The 10,513-nt window shown below is 47.1% G+C and overlaps 1 protein-coding gene across 4 annotated transcripts; it reads left to right on the top strand.

Annotated features, from left to right (window-relative positions):
- Positions 1–804: 804 nt before the first annotated feature.
- Positions 805–10,513, top strand: C1S (complement C1s). 4 transcript variants are annotated; one of them, XM_082635514.1, is made up of 12 exons: positions 805–965; positions 1,901–1,979; positions 2,216–2,423; positions 2,621–2,798; positions 3,665–3,790; positions 4,612–4,811; positions 5,231–5,384; positions 5,890–6,005; positions 6,557–6,635; positions 7,162–7,290; positions 7,844–7,918; positions 9,286–10,513. In XM_082635514.1, the coding sequence occupies exons 2-12, from the start codon at positions 1,939–1,941 to the stop codon at positions 10,083–10,085; spliced, it is 2,106 nt and encodes a 701-aa protein (XP_082491640.1). In that variant the 5' UTR covers positions 805–965; positions 1,901–1,938; the 3' UTR covers positions 10,086–10,513. The 4 variants fall into 4 exon arrangements, with proteins under 4 accessions (XP_082491640.1, XP_082491638.1, XP_082491637.1 ...); XM_082635512.1 differs by having other exon boundaries at positions 1,851–1,979; XM_082635511.1 differs by having other exon boundaries at positions 1,848–1,979.

Below are 10,513 nucleotides of genomic sequence, written 5' to 3'. Positions count from 1 at the left end.
CACCTATAGGGGCCTGCTGAAGGCTCCAAATGAAACCGAACAAAGGGATCATGTGCCCACAGCACAAAAAGCCAAATTCTGAGAGTGGGTATTTTTTTTTTTTTGCGGTACGCAGGCCTCTCACTGTTGTGGCCTCTCCCGTTGCGGAGCACAGGCTCCAGACGCGCAGGCTCAGCGGCCATGGCTCACGGGCCCAGCCGCTCGGCAGCATGTGGGATCTTCCTGGACCAGGGCACGAACCCTTGTTCCCTGCATCGGCAGGCGGACGCTCAACCACTGCGCCACCAGGGAAGCCCTGAACTGCAGGTTTATGCGTGGATATCATTTAGATGTGTGAAGATGTGGAGGGGATTTTAGGAAGAGGAAAAAGCATCATCCCCCAGCATCTGGGATCTAGGTATAAGTCGTTATCCAACCATTACGTTTGCTTTAAAGGCAGAGATGACCTGCATTTCTGATAACTCCTCTCCCTTAATTCATGATTCATATGCAGTTGGAGGGCTGGACTTTCTGGGTTTGGTTTTTCCCTACAGTATTAATGCCTTCCTTTTCCCACAAATCACCTGACTTCCCCGAAAACTCTGTAACACACCCTTTGGCTAAAAAGGAGCATTAGGCAATTGGTGAAATTCCCCAATCCCTCCTTTCTCCCCCTGTGGGCTGGGAAAGAGGAATCTCAGACCTCAGTATGCAGTTCTTGTTTCAAAGGCAGAGGGAGCTCCAAGATCAAGGCTGAGTTCCCCTTTCCCTAAGTCATGGTCTCCCAGCCCCCTCTTTGTTTGGATCAGGGAATTTCAGACATGCACACTGGCGTAGAGAATCACAGGAACGGAACCAGGACAGGGAGGTGGAGGTTCCTGCACCCAGGCCCTGTGCTGCTCTTCCTGGGAGCCGGCAGGGCTGCCCGGCACGCCCACTGGCAAGAGAGACGGGACTGACCCACTTGTTCCCATCAACTTCTGAAGGTAAAAACTTAAAATCAAAGAGCAGAGCTTTGATGGAGGAAAAAGGAAGGCAGAAAACTTTACATAGGAAGGTTTTGGGCAAAGATGGAGGGCTGGAAAGGGCAGAACCCAGTGGGAGAATATAGACCACTTATTTCTCTTAGGTTGACCCCATCCACCCCCATGTCACCCCACCACCTACCACTGTTTTCAGGGTTAGAAGCATATTTGGCAACACTTTTCTAAGAACTATGGGGAGATGGGTTGTCTTTTTAGTAAAGGTTAAAAAAAAAACTGGAAAATTAAGGTAGGAAATTGAGGGAATACCTTTCCTTTCCTTTCCTGTTTCTTGTCATTCAGCTGTCCCTTTTCTCCTTCCACATCCAACCCTGTCTCAGACCACTTCTCCCAAGGTCACTGTCTTCCCCTAGGAAAAGAAGCTCATTCCTCCATCAGTGGTCCTTGGGAGAAATACATGCAGTAATACACAGTCAGGAGAGCTGGTTCGAGGTGATAAGGGTGATCCTTGTCAAAAGAAGAGGGAGACATGTCATAGGTGGATAGTCATGATGGGGAAAGACTCCTGAAATCCTGAGCGGAAAAGGGGATATTTATTGTTCTGTTAGGGCAGGAGGGAGACTGACCCAGTCGGGGCTGGGGTGGGTGTTGAGGGTGAGGGAGGAGAACAGAGGAAGCAGAAAACTGGCAGAAATTACTCATTATTTTGGAGAAAAACTGGGAGAAGGTCCTGAGAAGCCAGAGGAGAAGGATAAGATGTAGTTTCAGTCTAGAACCAGGGCGAGTGTGAGAGGATGGGTGTCGTCCAGTGATGATTAATGATATGGCTCTGTTGAACCTCTGTGTTATTCTTACCAAGGTGACATTGGCCCCTTACCACCCAAGCAGGTGCCTGTGTGCTTGTTAGACAAATACAACCAGGTCTGCCACCGCTTTAGATCCAAAGTCCAGAGGTGCAGAGAGCCAGGACCAAGAGATGAGCTGCTCACCAGGGATGGACAAATTGCCAGAGATGTGGTGAGTGATCACCGGTCTACAGAGAAGTATATGGACCCCATTCCCTTCATCATCTCAAGAAAATGGCTCAGATCTGAAGCCTGGGTTTTGCTTTGACCTGGGCCTTTTTGCTTCATTCCAACCCAAGATCCTCCTGCATGTGCGGGTGCCCTTCGCCTTTCCCATCCCTTCTCCCTGCACTTGTCTGCTGGCACCTGGGTCACCCACCTCTCCATATGCCTTTTTTATTTTTTCAGGTGCATTGTCCTGTTTTCCCTTTTGGCATGGGTTTATGCTGAGCCTACTATGTATGGGGAGATCCTGTCCCCCAACTATCCTCAGGCATACCCCAATGATGTAGAGAAGTCTTGGGATATAGAAGTTCCTGAAGGGTACGGGATCCACCTTTACTTTACCCACCTGGACATAGAGCTGTCCGAGAACTGCGCATATGACTCAGTGCAGGTATACTGTAATAAGCACATAAAGGATGGGGCTGGGCTGGTGGGCTGAGAGGATGCAGGAGGGGGTGCCACCGGCATACAGTGAGCTGTGCTCACATAGTCCTAAGATGGGAAATGGTCCAGTCTCTCTGTCCCTTTTTCTCTGACCTCCATACCAAAATATTACCCTTTCCTAGCTTCTTTTGACTCTTCTCTTAGATAATGTCAGGAGGCCTTGAAGAAGGGAAACTCTGTGGACAGAGGACCGGCAAGAATCCCAACTCCCCCGTGGTGGAAGAGTTCCAAGTCCCATACAATAAACTCCAGGTGATCTTCAAGTCAGACTTCTCCAACGAAGAGCGTTTCACTGGGTTTTCTGCGTACTACGTTGCTGTAGGTAAGGCTCACCCCTCTGTGTGCCTCATTGATCCAACCACGTGATTAGAAGCCGGACAAACATTGAGCAATGCAGGGAGTGAGGGTTCTGTTTATAACTCTTATGAAGTGTTGACTTGGCTTGGATTCTTCCATGAATTGCTTTTGTGAAATTCAAATGCATAATCGTATTCTGGTGATGATGATAGTAATGATAAAAAAGAGATAATAAGCAGTAATTTATTGAAAACCACTATGAACTGGGCACTGTGTTAAGAACTTTACCTATATTAATTTAATCTTCACCTCAATTCTTAAACTAGGTGTTATTATATCCACTTAAAGATAGGGAAAGTAAGGACTAAGGAAGTTAAATAACTTGCCAAGACTCACACAAGGAATGTATGGTATTCAAACCCATTTAACATACGGTAAACAAACAAACTTTCAAGTTCTGTGTGAGTCTCCCGCTATCTCCAGGGTGAAATGAAGTCAGGACATCTCATAAAGCCAAAGTATTGTTTAGACTTGACAGAAGTGCCAACATCCTATAAAGTAATACATGTACCAATTGTTCCTCCCTGCAGAAGACATTATCAAGTTCAACTTGCAGAGTGTTGTCTCTGGAGCTGAAATGCTCTGTTTGTGAGAAAGGTCAAGGGTCTCTGGCATTGAGAGCTCCCCTATAGCTGTGCAATGGTAGAGCGCAACTCCGGAATCATAGTTCACAAGAGTAATATAGAATAATGCCATCCTGAAATGTGATTCATTGAATGTCTTTAAGCAACAGACCCTTCCTACTTTTCTTACCCTTGCAGTGTGGGGCTTAACCTCATTCTTCCTTCTAGGTCTCTGTCCTTGACCTCAATCTTTCTCTACTCTTTGTAGATGTAAATGAGTGCACAGACTTTGCAGATGTCCCTTGCAGCCACTTCTGCAACAACTTCATTGGTGGTTACTTCTGCTCCTGCCCCCCAGAATACTTCCTCCATGATGATATGAGGAATTGCGGAGGTGAGCTTGTCATCAAGAAGGGTGCGTGTTCCCTGGGATTTGGAATGGCTTGAGGCTTCAGTAGGGGGCTTGTCTACCCTTCGATTTTGATTAGCCTCAGCCTTGACTTGGCATCGATTTTTATTTTTTAATAGTTTACAAGCTGATTTCTTTCTTTCTTTGTTTTTTAAAATTTATTTATTTATTTATTTATTTATTTATTTTTGGCTGCATTGGGTCTTTGCTGCTCCACACAGGTTTTCTCTAGTTGTGGTGAGCGGGGGCTACTCTTCTTCGTTGCACCGTGCGGGCTTCTCATTGCGGTGGCTTCTCCTGTTGCGGAGCACGGGCTCTAGGTGGGCAGGCTCAGTAGTTGTAGCACACGGGCTTAGTTGCTCCGCGGCATGTGGGATCTTCCTGGACCATGGCTCAAACCCATGTTCCCTGCATTGGCAGGTGGATTCTTAACCACTGTGCCACCAGGGAAGTCTGGCATCTATTTTTAGTTACCTGTAAACTGAAGGGGAGCTACAAGAGTGGAGGAAGACAAACCTACAGGGTCAAGTTAATTAATTGGAGAAGAGAGATAGGTGCCTGTGTCAACTTGGGGCGCTCCATAACCATGAAAGCCTCATTATCAGCAAAGTGATAGAAACCCAATAGGTATTGGGTATCTCTGCTGATATGTATTGGGTATGAAATTGTGGCATGTGGGCTTCAATCAATGAATGTGACAGTCAATGAATGTGGACTGTCAATTCATGAGAAGTATCATAGAAAAAGGCAGGGACTCCTTTGCTTGACCCTGTATTTGATTCTACTTTTCTCTTTTTCTCCCTTAGTCAACTGCAGTGGGGATGTATTCACCACACTGATTGGGGAGCTCACAAGTCCCAATTATCCCAGTCTATACCCAGAGAACTCAAGGTGTGACTATCAGATCCTGTTGGAGGAAGGGTTCCGAGTGGTGGTGACTATGCAGAGAGAAGATTTTGATGTGGAACCTGCTGATTCTGAGGGCCACTGCGCTGACAGTTTACTTGTGCGTGATGGATGATGAACTTTTCTCCCAACTCACACAGAGGGATTTCTCCTTGAAGACAAATTATATAGCTTTCTGTCCCTTCTTTTCTTTTTTTCCCCTCCTTCTTATTTTATTTTACTTTTTTTTTTTTTTTTTTTTTTTGCGGTACGGGGGCCTCTCACTGTCGTGGCCTCTCCCGTTGCGGAGCACAGGCTCCGGACACGCAGGCTCAGCGGCCATAGCTCACGGGCCCAGCCGCTCCGCGGCATATGGGATCCTCCCGGACTGGGGCACGAACCCGTGTCCCCCGCATCGGCAGGCGGACTCCCAACCACTGCGCCACCAGGGAAGCCCTTATTTTACTTTTTTCCCTTCCACTTTGCCTTTTTATTTCAGTTCTTTCTCTCTTCTGATTTCATCATTTTGTTTCTCTTCAGTTTGTTGCAGGAAACCAGCAATTTGGTCCTTACTGCGGTAATGGATTCCCTGGGCCACTAACTATTGAAACCAAGAGTAATGCTCTCAATATCATCTTCCAAACTGATGAAACAGAGCAAAAAAAGGGATGGAGATTTCGTTACCATGGAGATCGTGAGTAACTCAGAAGTTGCTCTTTGGTTGGTGGTGCCAAAGTCCTTGCACAATGTAAAATCAACACAGGTAGATTGTTGTATGGATAAGTATCCTGAGAATACTCCACTTCCTCAGCAGGATCTAAACCTGTCAGTAGTTGCTAGAAATGCCTCAACTTCTAGGAATCTTTCAACTGGACTTCTGAATGCAGACAGCTTGGGGGTGGTTCATTAGTAATGCCATATTAATTAATTAATAATTTTTTTCGCCACACCATGTGGCTTGTGGGATCTTAGCTCCCCAGCCAGGGGTCGAACAGGTGCCCTCAGCAGTGAAAGCGCCAAGTCCTAACCACTGGACCACCAGGGCATTCCCTGTCATGTTATTTTAGACACCTGCGTATTGGAATGCTGGGCGTCAGGATTGAGGATGACTGAACAACTGTAGAAAGTGTGAGAATGATGTAAATATCATAGAGATTCTCCAACTATTTGGTAAAAAGTTTTTTCCTGTCCTTTCTAAGCAATCCCTTGTCCTAAAGAAGTCACTGCCAATTCTTTTTGGGAGCCTGATAGAGCAAAATATGTGTTCAAAGATGTGGTGAAGATAACCTGTGTGGATGGGTTTGAAGTTGTACAGGTAAAGCACTGTTAGAGGCTTCTCTCTTGTCCCTAGGTCAGGATGAGCGTACTGGAATTGTCTAATCATTTACCGAGCGTCCTTGTTCCAGCAAGGTCTAACACCTTCTCCATAAAGAGAACCGCTCAGGATCTTTAGTCTTTCCTTGTCAGTCATGAAGATCCTTGGACAGCTTGACATTCCCTTTTTGGCTTTGGTCTTCCTGGGGCAGGGGGGCTGATATGCTGGGACAAAGTTGTCTTTTAGCCCCAACTCCTGGGTGCTTTGGGTCATTCTGCTACGATGTCCCCAAGCTTCTTGTGGTGAGGACTCCTCATTGACCCAAGGCCAGAGAGCGATTCCATTTCTGGATTTTGATTCCCTATATCTCTCCTTATAAATTAATGGAGATGTTTATTATTGTCCATCGATTCCATTTCTGGATTTTGATTCCCTATATCTCTCTTTATAAATTAATGGAGATGTTTATTATTGTCCATCGATTCCATTTCTGGATTTTGATTCCCTATATCTCTGCTTATAAATTAATGGAGATGTTTATTATTGTCCAGGGAAGTGTGGGCTCGACATCTTTCTACTCTACTTGCCAAAGCAATGGAAAGTGGAGTAATTCCAAACTGCGGTGTCAACGTATGTACCTCTTTAAAATGGGACTCTTTTTTTTTTTCTCCCAAAAGGAATGGAAAGATTAGTGCATTAAGATACAAATGCATGGTTTCCTCTTAGGCCTGTGAGAGAGTAGATTGGGTTTTTGAAGGGAAGTCAGTCATGGAGTCCCAGCCCTGATCTGATCCCAGGCCAGCCAGACTAGCAGGTTTCTTCCAAAGAAAGAGGCTGTGAGATTGGTAGAGTTAATAGCATTATATGGGTCCGTTCCTTCAGAGGCCTCACCAATCACTGAGAACCAGGTTCACCCTTGTAGCTTTCAAGGGGCTATCAGACCTGGCAGGACTCAGTGGGCTAGGGTGTTGAGGGATGCCAGTCGGAGATCATGGCCACAGAGAGGCTGATGTGGGGGATTCATCCCAGGTGTGCTTATGGATGTGGGGAGTGGGGAAGGAGTGAAGAACACAGCTGGGAGGATGGACTGGCCCAGTGACTCCTCCTGGGAGGAAGTGGCCATCCTGACCATCTCTCTCCTGCCTTCCTCTTGTAGCCGTGGACTGTGGCGCTCCCGAACCCATTCGGCATGGTAGCGTCGAAGATCCAGAAAATACTCTATTTGGTTCTGTCACTCGCTACACTTGTGAGAAGCCATATTACTACATGGAAAATGAAAGAAGCGGTAGGTTTCTTTGACTAAAGAAAAGAGAAAGAAAGAATGAGAGTGTTGGAGGGTGAATAGCACAGTCTTCCTGGGTTGGGTGCTCCCTGCGGTGGAAGCACGGAGTCCTAACCACTGAGCCACCAGGGAAGTCCCCTGACCAACTATTTAATGTAGAACAGGAGTAATGCTTCCAGCTTCAAGTCATTATTCTATGATGCCTGACTTTCTCGATGGAGAGGCCTTGGTGGTGCTGGATGTAGGTCTGGATGGCTCACAATATGTCCCACTTCATTGCTTTTAATTTAATTTAATTTCTTTTCCCACTTGAAACACTTTCCCAGCCTCTACCGTAACCCTCTTCCTTCTGCTTTGGAAACTGTTCCTTCCCCTCCCTTGGCAGGATAGGGGCCAGAGAGATTGTTTGGAGGATGTTCTCAAGATTCTTTTCTAGTTCGTTTGATCTGATCGCCTCCTCAAATCCCAGAGGTGCTAAGGCTCTGAACGAAAAGTGGGGGACAGACTCCAGAAGATGTGATGGTGAGTGTGTCCCCTGTCCCTTGTGCTGTTCCAGAGGAGTATCGCTGCGCTGGCAACGGGAGCTGGGTGAATGAGCTGCTGGGCGCAGAGCTGCCAAAATGTGTTCCAGGTAATCAGGGCTCAGGCTTGGGTAGAGAGCACGGCCACAGGTGCTGTTGCATGGGTCTCACCTTCTAAAAGTAGCTGTAATCCTCTTGGGAAGGGACTTGACAGTCTGGGCTGCCAGAGTCTAGCTCAGTGAGATGGAGACAAAGCTGGGCCGTGGGCCTGCCAGGGCCTTGGGGAATTCATCAACCACACTGTCAGACCAATGGATGGGAAAGAGAAAAGTCAGCCGGTGACAGTTGGTGTCAGAGTCTGGGCCAGTTAGGTTTGGGAATGTAGATGTAGTAAGGGTGTCTGGGATTGCTAAAAACAGGGCCTGAAATAAGAGAGTGAGGAATCAACACTCAGAAATAAGACTACTTGAAGAGCCTAGTTATTATATTAAAAGTCTATCTGACAACAAGCTATAGAGGAATAAAAGAAATAAGGGGTTGCATAGAGATCAGAGTTGAGTAGAAGAAGACTCCCAGGCAAAGCCAGAATAATAATAAACATCCTCTTAGTAACAACAGTGTGATTGAGAGCTAGGGACCGAGCTAGCTCTCAATCAAGTAATCAAATGCAATCAAACAATTGCATTTATTATCTCATTCAATTAAGTCTTTGCAACAATGCTCTGGGGTAGGTGTTATTGGTTCCGTTTTACAGTTGAGGGAATTCAGTGCAAGTTCACGGAGTTAGGAAGGGGCATGGGTAGGCTTTGAACCCAGGTCTGTCTGTTATGCTCAACTCAGAGTCCATTCAGGCTGACTAGTGAGGAATTTGGGAAAGCCAACTTGATCTGAAATAAAATTCCGTTTTAGTTATATTCAGTAACAGCAAAGCAATCAAACCTGGATCCGGTCAATGGGGGATGAGATGAAAGATGGAATAAGAGAACCTTCCACAGGTTACAAGGAGGGGCTCAGCTGCAATTAGGACTTGAGAAAAGAAGGTGATAAGTGTTTGATCTGGGCATCAGAGGAAGGTAGAATGCTCGCTTCCCCTAACATCTGTATGAGGACAGGGTTGCCCAGCTCTGGCTCCCAGCTGGGCCCCTGGCCCCATGTGCCGAGCCTGGGGTGAAGTGTCCTCCCCACGCTGTGAGTTAAGCTGTCCATAGTGTGAGGTTCGTTTGGGTTCAGTAATTCGCACACAGCCTCAGTTTAAACCAGTCTTTCCCACAAGCCTGCTTTTGGCACTGGCAAAGCGGGATGTTTGGTCCTTTAGGTCAGTTCAGGATGAGTCAGGTGCTGAGATCGTTGACCAACTATTTGGCCATCTTGTGCTGAGAACGCTGAGGCCCAGCAGGTGTTTGAGTGGCTGTAGGATTTGCAGGGGGGCCAGCAATCTACCCTGCTCCCTTCCCACCTTGTTTTTGTTCCTCCCTAGTCTGTGGCGTCCCTGGTGAGCCCTTTACAGAAAAACAGAGGATATTTGGAGGCTCCATTGCAAAGATTGAAAATTTCCCCTGGCAAGTCTTCTTCTCGAACCCCCGGGCCGGCGGGGCTCTCATAGATGAGCACTGGGTGCTGACAGCTGCCCACACTGTGGAGGGGAACCATGACCCGGTGATGTACGTTGGATCTACCTCAGTGGTCACTTCACAACTGGCAAATGCCCAGATGCTCACTGCTGAGAAAGTGTTCATTCATCCTGGTTGGAAGGACCTGGATGCCTCGGAAATACGGAAGAATTTTGACAATGACATTGCGCTGGTGCGGCTGCAAGACCCAGTGAAAATGGGACCCACTGTCTCCCCTATCTGCCTGCCAGGTGCCTCCTCAGAATACAACCCCTCCGTGGGAGATCTGGGGCTGATCTCAGGCTGGGGCCGAACAAATGCCAAAGATCATGTCATTAAGCTCAGAGGGGCAAAGTTACCTGTTGCTCCCTTAGCAAAGTGCCGGGAGGTGAAGGGGCTAAACCCCGGAATAGATATAAATTCCTTTGTTTTCACTGAGAACATGATCTGTGCTGGAGGTGAGAAAGGTGTTGATAGCTGTGAAGGGGACAGCGGTGGGGCCTTTGCTCTGCAGGTCCCTAATGAAGAGAACCCCAAATTCTATGTCGCTGGCTTGGTGTCCTGGGGCCCCCAGTGTGGTACCTATGGGATCTACACTCGTGTCAAGAACTACATTGACTGGATCATGAAGACGATGCAGGAAAATAGTGCCCCCAGTGTAGACTAACCGTACAGGTCCCACCAGCCTCTCTAAGGGCTGTGACCCATCTGTTGCTTTCTGTTCTTCACAATAATCCCATTATTTCACCATGACTGAGAGAAGACATGGGAGTATGATTTAACTAGAACTTGATTGTTGGGATACCTGGTTGGAGGTGGGGTTGGATCATGTAGTTGTGTTGGTCATTCAGTGTAGTTGGAGTCCCTGGGGTCCTCTCCCCTGAATCTGTCCTGTGGACAACAGTGTGGGAAGGGACGCTTATCTTGGACTGTTCCACCAGGAGCCCTCTTTCCTGATGATTGCCTCCTGTTCCAGTTCTGACTCTGCAATTCATTGTGGGGCACACCCTTGATTTTTGTTACCCCTTTACCTGTTTGCAGTTTATCATTATCAGTGTCTACTATCTACCGGTAATAAAGCATGTTTATAACCCA

This window comes from Mesoplodon mirus (assembly GCF_964341445.2).
Source record: "Mesoplodon mirus genome assembly, chromosome: 11".
Taxonomy (NCBI): domain Eukaryota; kingdom Metazoa; phylum Chordata; class Mammalia; order Artiodactyla; family Ziphiidae; genus Mesoplodon; species Mesoplodon mirus.
Note: the sequence above shows the minus strand (reverse complement) of the source record. Positions and strands in the feature narration are given on the sequence as shown.